Source organism: Schistocerca cancellata, chromosome 1 (genome assembly GCF_023864275.1).
Source record: "Schistocerca cancellata isolate TAMUIC-IGC-003103 chromosome 1, iqSchCanc2.1, whole genome shotgun sequence".
Taxonomy (NCBI): domain Eukaryota; kingdom Metazoa; phylum Arthropoda; class Insecta; order Orthoptera; family Acrididae; genus Schistocerca; species Schistocerca cancellata.
Window position 1 is genome coordinate 1017146527 of NC_064626.1, and position 14665 is coordinate 1017161191.

The following is a 14665-nucleotide window of genomic DNA, read 5'->3' on the forward strand; positions in this document are numbered from 1 at the left end:
TTTAATTCCCGTGGTATGCATAAAACACCATCTGAAATTGTGCTACATGCATTCTCTGAAAATTATTTCGAGCAGTTAGTTCATGAGCCCATGGGAGTAGTGGTGGTGGTGGTGATCAGTGTTTAACGTCCCGTCGACAACGAGGTCATTAGAGACGGATTGCAATCTCGGGTTGGGGAAGGATTGGGAAGGAAATCGGCCGTGCCCTTTCAAAGGAACCATCCCAGCATTTGCCTGAAACGATTTAGGGAAATCACAGAAAACCTAAATCAGGATGGCTGGAGACGGTATCGAAGCGTCGTCCTCCCGAATGCGAGTCCAGTGTGCTAACCACTGCGCCACCTCGCTCGGTCCATGGGAGTAGTAAACAGTTTTGGGGACACACTTGACCTCTTAGCAACAAATAATCCTGAGCCAATAACGAGCATCAAAAAAATACAGTGATTAGTGAACACAGGGCTGTCATAGCTAGATTGAATACTGTAACCCTCAAAGCCTCCAAAAATAAACAAAAAATATGCCTATTCAAAAAAGCAGATAAAAATTCATTTGCATCTTCGTGAAAGACAATTTCCACTCCTTCCAAATTAACAATATAAGTGTAGACCAGATGTGGCTTGAATTCAAAGAAATAGTATCAGCAGCAATTGAGAGATTTGTACCAAATGAATTAACAAACAATGGAGCTGATCCTCTTTGGTGCAAAAAATGGGTTGGAACACTGTTGCAGAAAAAAAAAAAATTGCCAAATTTAAACAGAGGCATAATCTCCAAGATTGGCGATCTTGTATAGAAGCTCAAAATTTAGCACAGACTTCAATGTGAGATGCTTATAATAGTTTCCACAGTGAAACTTTGCCTTGAAACCTGGCAGAAAATCCAAAGAGATTCTGGTCATACATCAAGTATGCTAGTGGCAAGACACAGTCAGTGCCTTCTCTGCGCGATTGTAATGGAGATACTATTGAAGACAGTGCTGCCAAAGCAGAGTTACTAAACACAGTCTTCCGAAATGCCTTCACAAAAGAAGATGAAATAAGCATTCCAGAATTCGAATCAAGAACAGCTGCCAACATGAGATTAGGTTCCTTTCATAGTATGCTGATGCAATAGCTCCTTACTTAACATCATATACAACCATTTGCTCCACAAAAGATCCCTACCCAAAGATTGGAAAGTTGCACAGGTCACACCAACATTCAAGAAAGGTATTAGGAGTAATCCACTAAATTACAAGCCCATATCATTAACGTCGATATGCAGCAGAATTTTGGAACATGTATTGTGTTCGAACATTATGAATTACCTCAAAGAAAAGAATCTATTGACACACAGTCAACACAGATTTAGAAAACACTGTTCTTGTGAAACACAACCAGCTCTTTACTCGCATGAAGTGTTGAGTGCTATTGACAAGGGATTTCAAATTGATTCCTTATTTCAGGACTTCCGGAAGGCTTTTGACACTGTACCACATACACAGCTTGTAGTAAATGGAATATCATCTCAGTTATGTGACTGGATTTGTGATTTCCTGTCAGAGAGGTCACAGTTCGTAGTAATTGACAGAAAGTCATCGAGTTAAACTGAAGTGATTTCTGGCATTCCCGAAGTTAGTGTTATAGGCCCTGTTCCTTATCAGTGTAAATGATTTGGGAGACAATCTGAGCAGTCGTCGTAGGTTGTTTGCAGATAACGCTGTTATTTATCAACTAGTAAAGTCATCAGAAGATCAAAACAAATTGAAAAACAATTTAGAAACTATATCTGCGTGGTGCAAAAATTGGCAGTTGATCCTAAATAACGAAAAATGTGAGGTCATCCACATGAGTGCTAAAAGGAACCCATTTAACTTTGGTTACACAATAAATCAGTCAATTCTAAAGGTCATAAATTCAGCTAATTACCTAGGAATTACAATTATGATAAACGTAAACTGGAAGAAACACATAGAAAATATTATGGGGAAGGCTAACCAAACTGTGTTTCATGGGCAGGACACTTAGAAAATGTAACAGATCTACTAAGGAGGCTGCCTACACTACGCTTGTCCATGATCTTTTAGAATACTGCTGTGCAGTGTGGATCCTTCCCAGATAGGATTGACAGAGTACATCAAAAAAGTTCAAAGAAGGGCAGCATGTTTTTTATTATCACGAAATGATACAGGATTTGGGATGGACATCATTAACACTAGAACAGCAAAAGAGGTCAAAATGACCCCTATCATACATTTTTCGTTCATTGTCATATCCAGTTTATTTTTTTCATTAATGAAATTGTATTACTTTTTCTAATTTTTTCTCTTCTTTCTGAAGATGTATTAGTATTTACAAAATACTTTAATTTTCTTCACCATTTCATTCAGTCTTTGTAGAATGGCGGAAGGGATCAATTTGACCCCACTGTAATTTCTCTTCTGAGTACAAGTAAATTATCCAACAATACAGTGGCAACAGTGAGCAGTAACACAGAGTAGTTGCTCCTCATTGTTGCAACTTGGCAGGTGTACATTCCAGTCCGCTATAGCTTATGTTGTGTCACTCAGGCAGTCTTTGTCCGTGAAACATGTTTTCGAACATGTATCGTGAGCTGGACTTTCTGAAGAAGTGGTGTTACGTCTCTTAGAGAATTTCGGAGCTGAATCAGAAATTGACTTCACTGAAGATGATGATGATTATAAACCTGACACAAGTGAAGATGAAGACATTGTGAACGAGGGGCAATTAGTGGAAGAGGATTCATGCTGATACATGTCAATTATCACCTCTTTCATCACATCAGATACAGTTGGAAGCAAGTGCAAAGATGATTTTAAGGGACAGAACCATGTGGGAGATTGGGAATTATTCATCTTCTGGAAGGTGGTCAGCTGTGAATGTTCTGAAGGAGAGAGGAGGTCCAACTGCTTGGCACCAAGTAGACAGTTCTGTCAGCAGTGCCTTCTCTCTTATTTTTGATGAAGCAATGCTGCATCTTATGAAGAAATACACAGAATCAAATAATCGAAAAGTACTGAAAAACAATGAATGGACTGTGTGACCTGAGGAACTGGAGAAACTGATACCCATCACGTATTCGGGATGTACTTGGGCACGAAAGGTATGTCTGTGGATGATCTCTGGTCGCACTCTTGGGGCCTGATTTTATCAAGGACGTTATGCCAAGGGACAGATTTCAGGAGTTTTTCAGATTTCTCCGTTCTGATGAAAAATCAACCTGGGCTGAACACCTTTCAGCCAACAAATACATTCTTGTACCTGAAATTTGGGGAAAGTTCATTGAAAACATTATTCGCTCTTACTGCCCTGGAGAAAATTTAACCACTGATGAGCAACTGTTACCGAGCAAAGCAAGATTCAGGTTTACTCAATTCATGTCCAACGAACCAGATAAATATGATCTCAAACTCTGGTTGGCTGTTGATGTAATGACAAAGTATATATGTAATGCTGTCCCATACATCACACAGAGAGAAACAACCGCTTACATCTCGTGGAGCCATTTGTAAATCAAGGAAGAAATATAACCACTGACAACTTCTTCACGTCTCTTCAACCTGCTAAAAAACTCAAAGAAAAGAAAACTTCATTAGTTGGTACAATGGAAAATGGAAATGAGCGTTTGGCGTCATTGGCCGGGAGGCCTCTAAGGGGGCAGATCCTGCCACCTTGGTGCCGGTCTTATTACATTTGACGCCACGTTGAGTGACCTGCACGCTGGATGGGAATGAAATGCTGATGAAGACAACACAACACCCAGTCCCTGAGCGGAGAAAATCCCCGACGCAGCTTGGAATCAAACCCGGGCCCCTTAGAACAGCAGTCCGTCACGCTGACCATTCAGCTAATGGGGCGGACAGTTGGTACAATGAAAAATCCGCCGTGAAATCCCCAATGAAGTAAGGAAGCCGAATGCTGAAATACACTCTACCACAATATTGCACAGTAGTGACAAAACAGACTGCAACTTGACTGTATACCAAGGAAAGAAGAATAAAAATGTCATTCTTCTGAGTACGCTGCATGTTGAAGTAGCAATAAGCAAGGAAGGAAAGAAAAAATCTGAAACCGTGATGTTCAACAATGCAACAAAGTACGGGGTGGACGTGGGTGATCGAATGGCCCGTAAATATACTATGAAGGTTGCATGTAGGAGATGGCCAGTGCATGTCTTCTACAACGTACTGGACATGGTGATAATAAATGCGTGGGTCATTTATAACATAGTAACGAACAAGAAAATGGAAAGGAAGAAGTTCATACTTCAACTGGCAAATGAACTCAATGGAACAAAAGAGCAAGAACATCAGGCAAAGGAATAGCATATGGGACTGAAATCACCTAGAAAACGGAGGAAGTGCTAAATCAGCCTCCGCAAAGACGACAAGACCAGCAAAAACTATGTAAAGTGTCATAAAGCCATGTGCAGAAAATGTGCGCATAAAACAGAAATCACCTAAGTGCGTCTAGCAGCTTCAAATGACTTAAGTGAAAAGTAATACAGAGCTGTTTGTAAAACACATGTGAGAGTAAAATGGACAAAGTGTACTAAATGTGTCTAGAAGGTTGTATGAATACTTAATAAATTAAAATCTATAGTTAAGAAACTTGTTAGCAGTAGCAACAATAAATTTGTATAAGACATTGTTGTTCAAATGAGTTAGTAATTATTATTTATAATTATAAATAACTATTGTGATTACTAGGAATAAAGTATGCATTAACAAACACTAAAAAAGTACTTGTTTAAGTCAAATATGAAAATATTGTATGTGCAGTCAAAATGATCCCTTTCCACCGTTTTAGGAATGTCAAAAACTCCGCTGTTCTAGTGTTAAAAAACAAAGGCATTTTTTGTTGTGGTGGTATCTTCTTATGAAATTCCAAACACCAACTTTCTCCTTCAAATGCAAAAATATTTTGTTGATGCTGACCTACACAGGGAGAAACGATCACCATGATAAAATAAGGGAAATGAGAGCTTGTACGGAAAGGTATAGGTGTTAATTCTGTCCACGTGCTATACGAGATTGGAATAATAGAGAATTGCGAATGTGGTTCAATGAACCCTCTGCCAGGCACTTAAATGTGACTTGCAAAAATGGTCAAATGGCTCTGAGCACTATGGGACTTAACAGCTATGGTCATCAGTCCCCTAGAACTTAGAACTACTTAAACCTAACTAACCTAAGGACATCACACAACACCTAGTCATCACGAGGCAGAGAAAATCCCTGACCCACCGGGAATCGAACCCAGACGTGGGAAGCGTGAACGCTACTGCACGACCACGAGCTGCGGACTGTGACTTGCAGATTAGCCATGTAGATGTAGATGTAGAAGTATAAATATAGTTGGTGGTGGCATCTCTGATCTCTGTTCCTGTTAGAAGTAGTTTACTTTGTAGTGAAATTGAAGTAGATAGTACCTGCGAATTATGTGTAGAGTTTACACTCAACAACCAGAATAAAATAATAGTTGGTTCCTTTTACCAACTCCCCCCCCCCCACCAACTCAGATGATAAAGTTGCTGAATAGTTCAAATAAAACTCGAGTTTCATCACAAATAGGTATCTCATGCATACAATTATAGTTGGTGGTGATTTCAATCTACCTTCAGTATGTTGGTCAAAATACGTATTCAAAACTGGTTGTAGGTATAAAACATTATCAGTAATTGTAGGTATGAAACATCATCAGAAACTGACTAAGTTGCTATTTCTGAAAGTTATTTTGAGCAGTTAATTCAGGAGCCCACTCAAAGTGTAAAGGTTGCGAAAATGTACTTGATGCCTTAACAATAAATAATCCTGAGCAAATAGGGAGCATCATGAAGCGTACCATGATTAGTTACAACAAGATCATTGTAGCAAGACTGACCACAACTACTTCCAAATCCACCAAAACTAAATGCAAAATGTATCTATCTAAAAAAGCAGATAGAAATTCACTCAATGCCATTCTAAGAGAGAGCCTCCACTCCTTCCCAACTAACTATGTAAATGTAGATGAAATAAGGCTTAAGTTCAGAGTAAGAGTATCTGAGGCATTGAAAGATTTATACCAAATAAATTAATAAAAGATGATGCTGATCCCCCATAGTACACGAAAAAGATGAGAACACAGTTGCAGAAGCAACAAAAAAAGCATGCCAAATTTAAAAGACCACAAAATGTCCAAGATTGGCAATTTTTACTGAAGCTCGAAACTTAGTGTGGACTTCAATGTGAGGCACTTTTAATAACATCCAAAGTTAAACTCTGTCTCAAAATCTGACAGAAAATACAAAGACACTCTGGTTGTAGGTGAAGTACGCCAGTGTTAAGAAACACTTAATCCCTTCACTGCACTATGCTAGTGGTAATATTACCGATAGCAGCGCCACTAAAGTGGAGTTATTGAACGCAGTTCTCAGAAATTCCTTCAACAAAGATGATGAAGTAAATATCCCAGAATTTGACTCAGAATAACTTTCAGCATGAGTAACTTAAAAGTAGATATCCTTCGTGTAGCAAAGCAGCTTAAGGCACTCAATAAAGTCAAGTCTTCCTGTCCAGACAGGATATCAGTAAGGTTCCCTTCAGAGTATGCTGATGCAATAGACCCTTACTTAGCAACAATATACAGGCGCTCACTCGAAAAATGATCTGTGCCTAAAGACTAGAACACTCCATGGGTCACACCAAAGCTCAAGAAAGGAAATAGGAGTGATATGCTGAATTATAGACCCATATTACTAACATTGATTAGTAGTAGGATTTTCGAACATTATGAATTATCTCAAAGGTAAATTGGTCTATTGACACACAGTCAGCACAGATTAGTAGTGAGTGCTATTGACATGTTTCTAGATTTCCAGAAGACTTTAGACATCGTAGCGTCACAAGAGACTTTAAATAAAATTGTACCCCTGTCAGGTGCAACTGGATTCTCTCAGGAAAGTTACAGTACATAGTAGTTGATGAAAAATCATCAAGTAAAATATAAGTGATATCCAGCATTCCCCAAGGAAGTGATATACGTCCTCTGCTGTTTTTAATGTACATAAATGGTTTAGGAGGTAATCTGAGTAGCCCTCCTAGATACTTTGCAGATGATGCTGACATTTACTGTCCAGTAAAGTCCTCAGAAGATCAAAACAAGTTGCAAAATGACGTAGATGTGAGATCTGAATGGTGTGAAAAATGGCAGTTGTCTTTCGATATGGAAAAGTGTGAGGTCATTCACGAGTACAAAAAGAAATCTATGGAATTTTGATTGTATCATAAATCACATAACTCTAAAGGCTGTCAATATTGTTACCAACCTACAAGGGAAAAATGATCATCATAATAAAGTAAGAGAAATCCTACTCCATACAGAAAGACTTAAGTGTTCATTATTCCTATGTGCTGTTAGAGTGTGGAACAGTAGAGAAATAGTGTGAAGGTGGTTTGAAGAACCCTCTGTCAGGCACTTATGTGTGAATTGCAGAGCAGTTATGTAGATGTAGAAATTTTATCCATTGCAGCTGGCACATTTAATATACGAGACAGAATGATTAAAAGTGGTGACGTATTGTCACTGTTGTTTGGCTTGTCTGTCTAGCAAGCAGTCAACGAAGAGAGAAAATTTCAAGAGAGAAGGGGGAACAGGCACCAGTTATGATTCAGAGATGACATAGTCTATCTGGCTAAAAGTAAGGAAGGCTTTGAAGAACTGTTGATTACAATTGACAATTCATACCAGAATTTGGACAGAAGATAATAAAAACAAAGATTAAAATATAGATCAGCAGGGAGGAAAATAATTTGTTTAATAGCAAAACAAGGGTAGACACAGTAATACTGAAAGATTACACACTATCTGATCAGAAGTATCGAGACACCTATTAGTGGACATTAATACGAGATGTGTCCACTCTTCTCCTTTTTGACGGTCTGAACCCTGTTGGGGTCACTTCCAGTGAGGTGTCTGAATGTAGAGGAATCGCAGGCCATTCTTCCTTGAGCCAAAACCAGACAAGATAGTGATGTTGGATGCTGGGGATTAGAGTGAAGTCGAAGTTCTAACTTACCCCCAAGATGTTCCATTGAGTTCAGGTTGGGACACTAGGCAGGCCAGTCCATTTGAGGAATGTTATTTTTCACAATCCGTTGTCTCAAAGATGCTACTTTGTGTCATTGTCTCACAGACGCTGCTTTATGGTACGTGTGTTTTCGTACCGATCCAACCAGTCATTGCCTCAAACTGTTCATCAACTGCAGGCAGTACACAATAAAATAAAATGTGTTTATGTTTCATTGCTTTTAGTATTTTTGTAAGTGCAATAAGGGAACCACTCCTTAACCAAGAAAAATATATCTCCATATTGTAACACCAACTTCTGCGCACTTCACTTGAGTTCTCCTTACTCATATCCTTCGATTGGGTTACTACAGGGTATAAGGTGATATGTCACTCCAAATCACTTGCTTCTAGTCATACATTGTCCAGTGGCATTGATCTTTCCACTACATCAAACGTCACTTAGCTTTGATGAGTGAAGTGTGTGGCTTAAGAGGAGCTGCTTAATCATGATATCCCCTTGTTTTATTTCCTACACATAGTTGTTGTGCTAGCTGGATTGTTGGGAGCAGTTTGGAACTCATGAGTCATCCTTCCATTGATTTCATACCATTTCTTACAACCACCTTCAGCAATGCTCGGCAGTCCTTGTCCGTCAGTAAAAGATTGCACCAGGCCATTTACCCACAGAGTATTGTTATAGAAGTACGTGAGGTCTGCCTGATCTTGGTTTAGCCATGTTTGTTTCTTTATGTTTCTGCTTCACAGTTGCTTCAACAGTCAAATGGGGCAGCTTTAGAAGTGCTGAAATGTCCCTATGGATTTGCTGCTCAGGTGACATCTAGTGATCAGTCCACATTCAAAGTCAACTGAGCTGTCTTGACTGATCCACCATGCTGTTACTGCTTCTCTACAAACAACACAATACTACCCATCTCCTTTTTTCATGCAGGTCCCCCTCTCAAGTCATCTAGTGATCGATTCCACTTTAAATACTGATTTCCAGAAACATTTGCTCAGATACTGTTTTATATAAGAAGCATGACTGCTGAATATGCCTTAAGTAAGGTAAAGAGAAGCTAACTGCAGCAATGAGTCTGGAATACAACATTGTATGAAAGGGAAATATGAATTGTTGGGAAATCAAGAAACAAAAAGTTGAAGTTTCCAGTAGTGAAGCATCAGAAGGATGTTAAGTGTACCATCCTTTGAACTAATCTTTGTGGCTTTTGGCTGTTAATTCTGTTGTTCCTTATATTCAAAATGGTTAATGTTGTATCTAAATGCAGAATTATTATAGTTTGTAAAAGTTATGTACATCATTCACTACAAGAAAATTATTATAAATATTCTGTTAATATGATAAGACTGCACTAACCCTTATGTTTTTCCTTTTCTTTTTCTAGATGTTCGAAAGAGAATTGAAGAAGAAAGTTAAAGATGTCATATTAACTTTTGAAAAACCAACATCTCTTTCATTACCAAGTGGAGAAAGGCTGTCGGATTATTGGTCTCTTGTATGATTGTCGGGTGTTCTGGACAGGGTGACTTTTGTGACATTGCCCGTGAGGACATGAAGTATATATAATAGAACCTTGACATGCATTCCAGGATTCTTTTTTTTTTTTCTTTTTTTTTTTTTTCTTACACACAACGAATTTGAGATTGCTAATGTGTATTGCTAAAATCTTTGGCTGTACTTTGATCTGCTTTTGTATGCTTGTATATATAACTTAAGTAACAGATGTTCTGTATTATATTAAAGCTTCCCATTCACTTACACTTGTGATTACTATCTTCCTAGAGGATGATCACCAATCTGTTGGTATTATTTTGTTAATGATTGTAAAATGTTAACTGAAATGATTTGATAATTTTCAGAGATATATAGTTTTGCTATTACTCTAAAAATATAAGAACTGTACATGTGTTTATTTTAGAATTTTACTGGAGATATCAATAATATGTGGAACTGTGCCACTGATATGTTTGATGACAACTCATTGGCACTGAACTGACTAGTATTAAATATACTATTGATATGTTAAACAAAAAACCACATATTTTAGACACTTGAAACTATTGCTTTGAGTTTAAAGTGTAAATGGAATAATGTGTAAAATATGTAATAAATTATATAACATTTTATATATTATAAAAGCACAGAATTCCTGTAACACTGTACATATAATTTGCTAAGCATTTAACTATTTTGCAGCTGGGAGTAATTACAGCAAGGCACAAAAACTGAAATAAAATGTTGTACATGTTAGAAGCCTTAGCGTTGCATGACTTTGCAACCAACGTTTTAACATACAAGTAACCTGACAATGTCTCAGATCAGTCGATGAAAAATGGTTACAGCATATAGATTTTGTAAGACTGTGATTTGTACAGTTGGTCATCTTTAATATTTAGTTGAAGAACGGTATAGTGCCAAGAATAGTGGTTTTAGTATAAAGTGTCAGGTACGAAATTATGGATATTCCCTTCAGTTGCGTTGGACAACTACATGACGCATTTGTGGTTCCAAATGATGTTGACATTGGCGGATTTAACCCTGTTAAGTTATGTGGCAATAAGGTCAGATCCCAACTAACATTCCAAATTTTTCATAATAATCCATGTAAACCCTTCTTTGTTATTCATATGCTATGTACCAACTTTTACTTGGAACATGAAAGATGGTTCCTGTCACATAATATGTCACATGTACTTATTTATTTATTTATTTATTTCCCCTCCTCCTTTTCACCATTTTGTGGCATGAGTTCTAGGTGTGTCACCTTACATAGGGCCATAAAATCTCATCTTATATAGGGCCATAAAATCTCAAGAAAAGCCTCCACAGTTCTGTTGCCACTTCGTCAATACATCCAACTCCATTATCAATAAATATATATCCATTAAGCTGCAGAAGCTATACAGTCTCTGTATGGTCCAATTCATTGAGATATAGTAGATGGGACAGGATGAAATATGAATCTGTGCTAACAATGCATGCCAACAAAGAAACAGAAATCAGTACTACAGAAACCAAGCCTGGGGCTGAGTCTTTAATGTCATCCCGTGGACAATGATTGCAGTGATGAGGACTCCCTTGCCACTATAGGGCAATACCCCACAAAGCTAGCCCACAAACAGATTTCTCATGCCATATCCTACACACCCCTAATCCTTCCACCACACCCAAGAATCAGCTGCAAATGAGTGCCCCCATCGCCCAATATCACTGTGGACTGTAACAATTGAATGATATCCTTCACCAGGAGTTTGATGATTTCTCATCCTGCCCTGAAATTAGGGACATCCTACCCTAGATCCTTCCTATCCATCCTAAAGTGGTGTTCCATCATGCACCCAACCTACACATCATCCTAGTCTATCCCTATGCCGCTCGCACTCCCAGCCTGTTGCCACAAGGATCATATTCCTGTGGCGGACCAAGTTGGAAGACCTGCCCGATCCAGTCACCCAGCACCTCCTACTTCAGTTGTGTCCTGCCCCATCAGAGGCTGGCCACCTGTGAAAGTAGCCAAGTCATATACCATCTCTACTGCAAACGGTTTGTGTTGGTATGACTCCCAGGCAGCTGTCCACCAGCATGAATGGCCATCACCATACAATTGTCAAGAACAAAGTCAACCACTCAGTGACACAACTTGCAGCTGAGCACAGTATGCTCAATTTCAGTGGCTGCTTCACAACCTGAGCTATCTGGATCCTCCCTTCACCACTAGCCTCTCTGAACTACACAGATGGGGATTATCCTTGCATCTCATCCTGGCCTCAATCTCAGGTAACCCACTGTCTCTGCACCCTCCACCCAACAGTTTCCTCTTCCTCTGTCCTGTCCCCCCATCCATGTCACATCCACATATCATCTTCAAAATGTGCCACTTCCCACTGGCTGCTACAGTCATGCTAGCCCATATACCTGCAACCCCTCCCTCTTGCATTCCTAGTGGGAAAACCGGCTGCCTCTCTCTGTGGCACTAGCCACCCACCACAGTCCATCTCTCTGCCTCCCTCTCCCTCCACCCACCCCACCCAACACTACACCCACTATGACAGCCCACCAGCCTCAAAATAACATTGGTACTGATAGTCTATCTGACACCATACAGGGGCATAGACATGCGTTTGTTTGTGTATATTACTCTAGCTCATCCAAGGATAACTCCGAAAGCTAGCAAGTTTCTTTCTTCTGGGTGCACTTATCAACAACTCAACGCTTTGCTTCTGTGTTTGGTGAGTGGTCTCCTTCAAGATTGTCCATACCTGGGGCAAGAAAGGGGCATGCTACCTCCCCCCAACCCCAGCTCTCAGGGAAAGGAACAAAATATAGTATGGGCAGGTATTTTGCTTTTGAGAAAATGATTTAAAAGTCGAAATAACACAGATTTTTAACAGGGTCAGAACTGGAACTTTTTATAGTTGCTTGTAAGTCACCACTCGTCTTGCAAAATATTAAATGTACTCCATACCCCTCTCCCCTCCTCTGGTCTTGGTCGTGCCTACAAACTATCATATGGGCACTCTTGATCTCTCTCAATTCTAAATTATCTATAAAGAGGAAACTGAACTATTCATAATATAGTGTAAAATGAACCAGATAAAACAAACCAGAATGCCTGTATTATCTTTCAGTGCAGAAATATTGTAAGTCCATTTATTTATGTTATTAGGATGCAGTGTATTGAAATGGTGATATTGTTGATATATGAGTATTTAGAATTGTTTTTATAATTGTAAATAACTAAAATGCATTGCAAAGTGTGAAAGCTATTTGTATAAAGAGAATACATGCTTTTTAGCTGATCCAGCTCACTTCAGTTGCATTTTCCATGGTTTGTCCCAAATGATCCCAGGCAAATGCTATGCTCTGAAGGATTATGGCCAACTGTGTCCACTTTTATTACCCATTTGTGAAATGCTGTAAATTGTTACACTTCATTTTCCAATATTATTGTCACTACTATTGGTGCTATTTTCATTCTTACAATTTATAGTTCCATGTTTTATAATTTTGTTTTGTTTTCTTTCAGTATTTTCTGTGTATATTATATTGTATCATATTACATGCTCTAACATGGATGCCCAATTGCATAAATAAGGAAATAAAGTCTGATAACTATTTGAGTATAATGTAAATTCTCTCTTCTTTTATGTAAATGAAACTAACTGATGGTATCAACAAATTATAATCTTTTTTAAATTTTAATTTTGGACTCAGCACCTCTTTACAACTGCGTTACAATAAATTAAGGGAGCAAACATGTTCTTATAGAACTATATTCAGAGACTGGACAAAATAATATAAATACTTATGTGAAAACTCGTATCTGAAGTTTGTTTTTTTGATTTTTTAATCCAATAACAATGCAGGGTTTTGTCTTCCCCTTTTATTACAACATCTCAAAAAGTGTTCTGAGGCATACGGTAGTGTTCAGCTGATCTGCTGTGATATTACACACTTCCAAATATTGCATATTGTTGATGCCTGTTAGTTGTGCAAGTTAAGGTGTCCTGAGCTATTGTTTCTCTAGTGACATGACAGAACTTGAAATTCATTAGAAATGTGATCAGAAAAAAGCTCAATAGTCAGCTATAGTTAGGCTTGGATAGGGTCTGGAGGATATTGAAAAGCATAGTTAATTTTCATGAGAAGATCAGTACCCTGAGATTGATTTGAGTTTAATATCTAACTAGAAAGTAAAGTATCCCATAGTTCAAACTAAGAAGGTGCCCAGGTAGCACTGAGCAAAGGAAGTTGATATTTACAAAAAAGCAAACAAAAGAAAATATGGACAACAGAAAACAAAAAGAAACATGAGAGATCATCCTGATCCAATACAATAATTTGTCACTCATTCAGTATAGCTCTAGGAAGGTGCAAGATAAGAATCAGCTGCGGTCACAGTTGGTGGTTCCACTAGCATAGACATGGTCCTGATGCAAGATATTGGAGACTCTTCATATGTCACTCAGATTCACGGTCTGTTTCAGACTCGAGAGAGCTACAGATGGCAGTCCTGTAAGGGCCATGCAATGTATGGATGCAAGGAAGTAGCTGGTATAACATGGCTTGTCATATGTGAGATAGTGCTAGCTATGTCACTTGATCGTGGCACCCTTGTTATTGCAGCAGATGTTTCAGTCTAGTGGAGCTGCGTCAGCTGCAGGTGTCTGGCAGGGTGGCAACCTGCAGGGCAGTGGTGTGTGGGATGTAAGCTGAGTCATCAGGCACCAGCCATACACTATAAACTCCCCTTCGGAGGGAGATAGCTTTGCTATCTCAATGTGTAGACAGACGCCATGGTGAAAGCAACAGCCAAGAACCCAGCAATCTTCTTCTCCACAGAGGAGACAGCACAATCAACTGGGAGAATCCGACTGGACAACAGGATTGCCAATGAAGAGAAGAGGCCAGTGTTCTGCTGAGAAGAGAGGATCCTTGAGGACAGAGGAGATGGCTGGGGCCGCAACCAGTGCTGTACAGCTCAGAGCGGCAGTGAGAAAGGGCACATTGTGCACCATGACAATGCCTGTTGGGAAGAAAACATGGTGCATGAGAGAAAGCAGACGGCTGGGAGTTGATGTAGATGGCCGGGGAC

At 39.0% G+C, this 14665-nt stretch overlaps 1 protein-coding gene across 1 annotated transcript in view; it reads left to right on the top strand.

Moving 5' to 3' along the window:
• Positions 1-13283, top strand: part of LOC126089203 (nucleolar complex protein 4 homolog A) — a 146094-nt gene extending 132811 nt beyond the window's left edge. The window contains exon 10 of the mRNA XM_049906893.1: positions 9455-13283. Within this exon, the coding sequence (XP_049762850.1) occupies positions 9455-9571 (117 nt within the window). The 3' untranslated portion in view covers positions 9572-13283. The remainder of the gene's footprint in view (positions 1-9454) is intronic.
• Positions 13284-14665: the final 1382 nt, after the last annotated feature.